Here is a 2500-nt window from a genome sequence, read left to right on the forward strand (position 1 = left end):
AAAAAATGGGAAAGAAAACGACAGAGAGAACTATGGGGAAAAGGAAAAGGCAGAGAACGAAAAAGAGAGAGCGGGGGAGAGAGTGTGCATTTATGTGTACCTGCGCGTGGTACTAATTGCTAATGTGCAGAGAGCCAAATTGAAAGCATGTGTGTGTTCGATATGGTGTTCATTTCCTTTTTTGTCTTCTTGTTGATGCTCCGGCAGCCGACAGCGGACGTTCCATATCATTGTTTTTCTTTTTTTCAGTTTTATTCGTCGTCTTATGTCTTATTTGTCGTTTTAGGTTTTGACCGTCGTTTTTTCGTCTGGGTTTATGAATTACGTTTTTTTTTTTTGAAGTCCTTACATACGTACAGTTGATGTTTATTTATATATTTATCTCTTTTGTATTATTTGATCATATATGCCTTTTAGAGGTGACCTACTGACCGCTGTCTCGCAACCTGCACTCGGACGAACAAGTAACGAGAGTCCAGGAACACGATGACGTCATTTTTGACTGCATGCCTGGCCGCTTCCTCAGTGAATGTATTTCCCCCCTTCCCCCTCTTCTTTCTTCACCCTTCTTCTCCCTCCTTTCTCCCTTCCTCCTTCTTTTCCTTTATCCTTCCCTCTTTCTCCTCTCTCCCCCCTGTGGACTTTTCTTTCCCTCTTCCTTTCACCTCCTTCTAACCCCTCTTTCTTCCCCCTTCCCCGTCTCTCTTCCTCCCCCTCTCTCTCTTCTTCCTCCCTATTTCTCCTTTCCTCCTCTCCCTCTTTCCCAAAACCGCCATCTCCTCCCTTTCTCCTTCCTTATTTCCCCTTCCTTTCCTCCTTCTATCTCCCTTTTCCGGCCCTCTCATTTCTCCCTCTCCTCCCCACGATATCTTCCTTTCCTCTTCTTCCCCTTTTCCCTTCCCTCCTTTTCCCTTAACTCCATCTCCCTCCCTCCATCTCTCTCCCTCCTTCCTTCCCTCCCGCCTTCCCTTTCCCTTTCCCTTGGCTCCTAAAAGCTGTCTTCCCCTTTCCCCTTTTCCCTTCCTCCCCACAACCGCCACTGTCGATAGCTCCTCCCTCTCCTTCCCTTTCCCCTCAACCGCCTCCCTCTTCCCCTTCCCCCTTCCCCTTTCTCCCCATAACCGCCGTCGTTAGCTCCTCCTCCTCCTCCCTCTCCTCCTCCTCCTCCCTCCTCCTCCTCCTCTCCACCTCCATTTTGAGCGGCGTTCACTGACCTCGCTATTGGGTCAGTATATAAGAGGCTTCTGCACCCCTTGGCCTCTCACTTTGGATTCAAAACCAAACCGAAACAATGTGAGTAAAACTGTTATTGTTGTCGTAGTGAGAGTTAATGCAGTGTTCTTGTTATTCTTTATCTTCTAGTCTGCGTTATGCCGTAAATGGAGCTCAGAGATTTTAACGTGTGCGTTCGGAACAACAAAAAAGTGAAGAAAAAAAAAAGTGGTGATCGATCTACCTTGTGAGTCACAGACCAACCTTCGTCCGTGAGAGAGAGAGAGAGAGAGAGGGAGGAAGAGAGAGAGAGAGAGAGAGAGAGAGAGAGAGAGAGAGAGAGAGAGAGAGAGAGAGAGAGAGAGAGAGAGAGAGAGAGAGAGAGAGAGAGAGAGAGGCAGGTGGACATGCAGAGAAACACAATGATGCAGAGAAAAAGAGAGAGTTTGTATTAGAAATCCCTTGCCGGTGTCTTTTAGCACGAGTAACGGTTTGTAAAGAGAGGAAGATTGATAGATAGATAGATAGATAGATATATAGACGGACAGATAGATGGATGGATGGGTGATTGGTTGGATGGATAGGTGGGTGATTGGTTGGATGGATAGATGGATAAATAGATAAAGAGACGGATAGATAGATGGATAGATGGATAGATGGATGGATATATTGATGAATGATTGGATAGATGGATGGATGGATAGACGATTGGGTGGATGGACAGATCAATGGATGATTTGATAGAATATATAGAAATATAGATAGATAAGCAGAAATATAGATATATAGATCGATAGACATATAGCAAACAGATAGATGAAAGGGCGGAGACAGACAGACAGGCAGAAAAAGATAGACAAGCAGAAAGATAAACAAACAGACAGACAAAGAGGTAGATAGACAGCCAGACAAACAAATAGACGTAGATCAACGAAGGGATGGAGACAGACAGACAGCTTGAAAGAGAGAGTTGGGCTCTGCTGTTTGCCTTGACCTTTCCCGTCGGTCGCCTGACCCAACCTAACCGGCTCAGCGCTGACCTGCTTGGCGGGACTGGGTAGTTTTTGTTGTGGGAGGAGGGGAGGGGGAGGGAAGGGAGGGAAGGAGGGTGGCTGGGAGGGAGAGAAGGGAGGGAAGGAGGGTGGGTGGGAGAGAGGGAGAGAGGGAAGGAGGGAAGGAGGGTGGGTGGGAGGGTGGATGGGAGAGAGAGGGAAGGAAGGAGAAAGGGAGGGTGGGAAGAAGGGAGGTAAGGATAGAGAGAGGCAAGGAGGGAAGGAGGGAGGAAGGG

At 47.5% G+C, this 2500-nt stretch overlaps 1 protein-coding gene across 1 annotated transcript in view; it reads left to right on the forward strand.

Moving 5' to 3' along the window:
- Positions 1-1199: 1199 nt before the first annotated feature.
- Positions 1200-2500, forward strand: part of LOC125048158 — a 7219-nt gene continuing 5918 nt past the window's right edge. Inside the window, exon 1 of the mRNA XM_047646714.1 lies at positions 1200-1293. Coding sequence (XP_047502670.1) covers positions 1292-1293 — 2 coding nt within the window. The 5' untranslated portion in view covers positions 1200-1291. The remainder of the gene's footprint in view (positions 1294-2500) is intronic.

The sequence above is a fragment of the Penaeus chinensis genome, chromosome 43, assembly GCF_019202785.1.
Source record: "Penaeus chinensis breed Huanghai No. 1 chromosome 43, ASM1920278v2, whole genome shotgun sequence".
In the NCBI taxonomy this organism is placed as follows: Eukaryota; Metazoa; Arthropoda; class Malacostraca; order Decapoda; family Penaeidae; genus Penaeus; species Penaeus chinensis.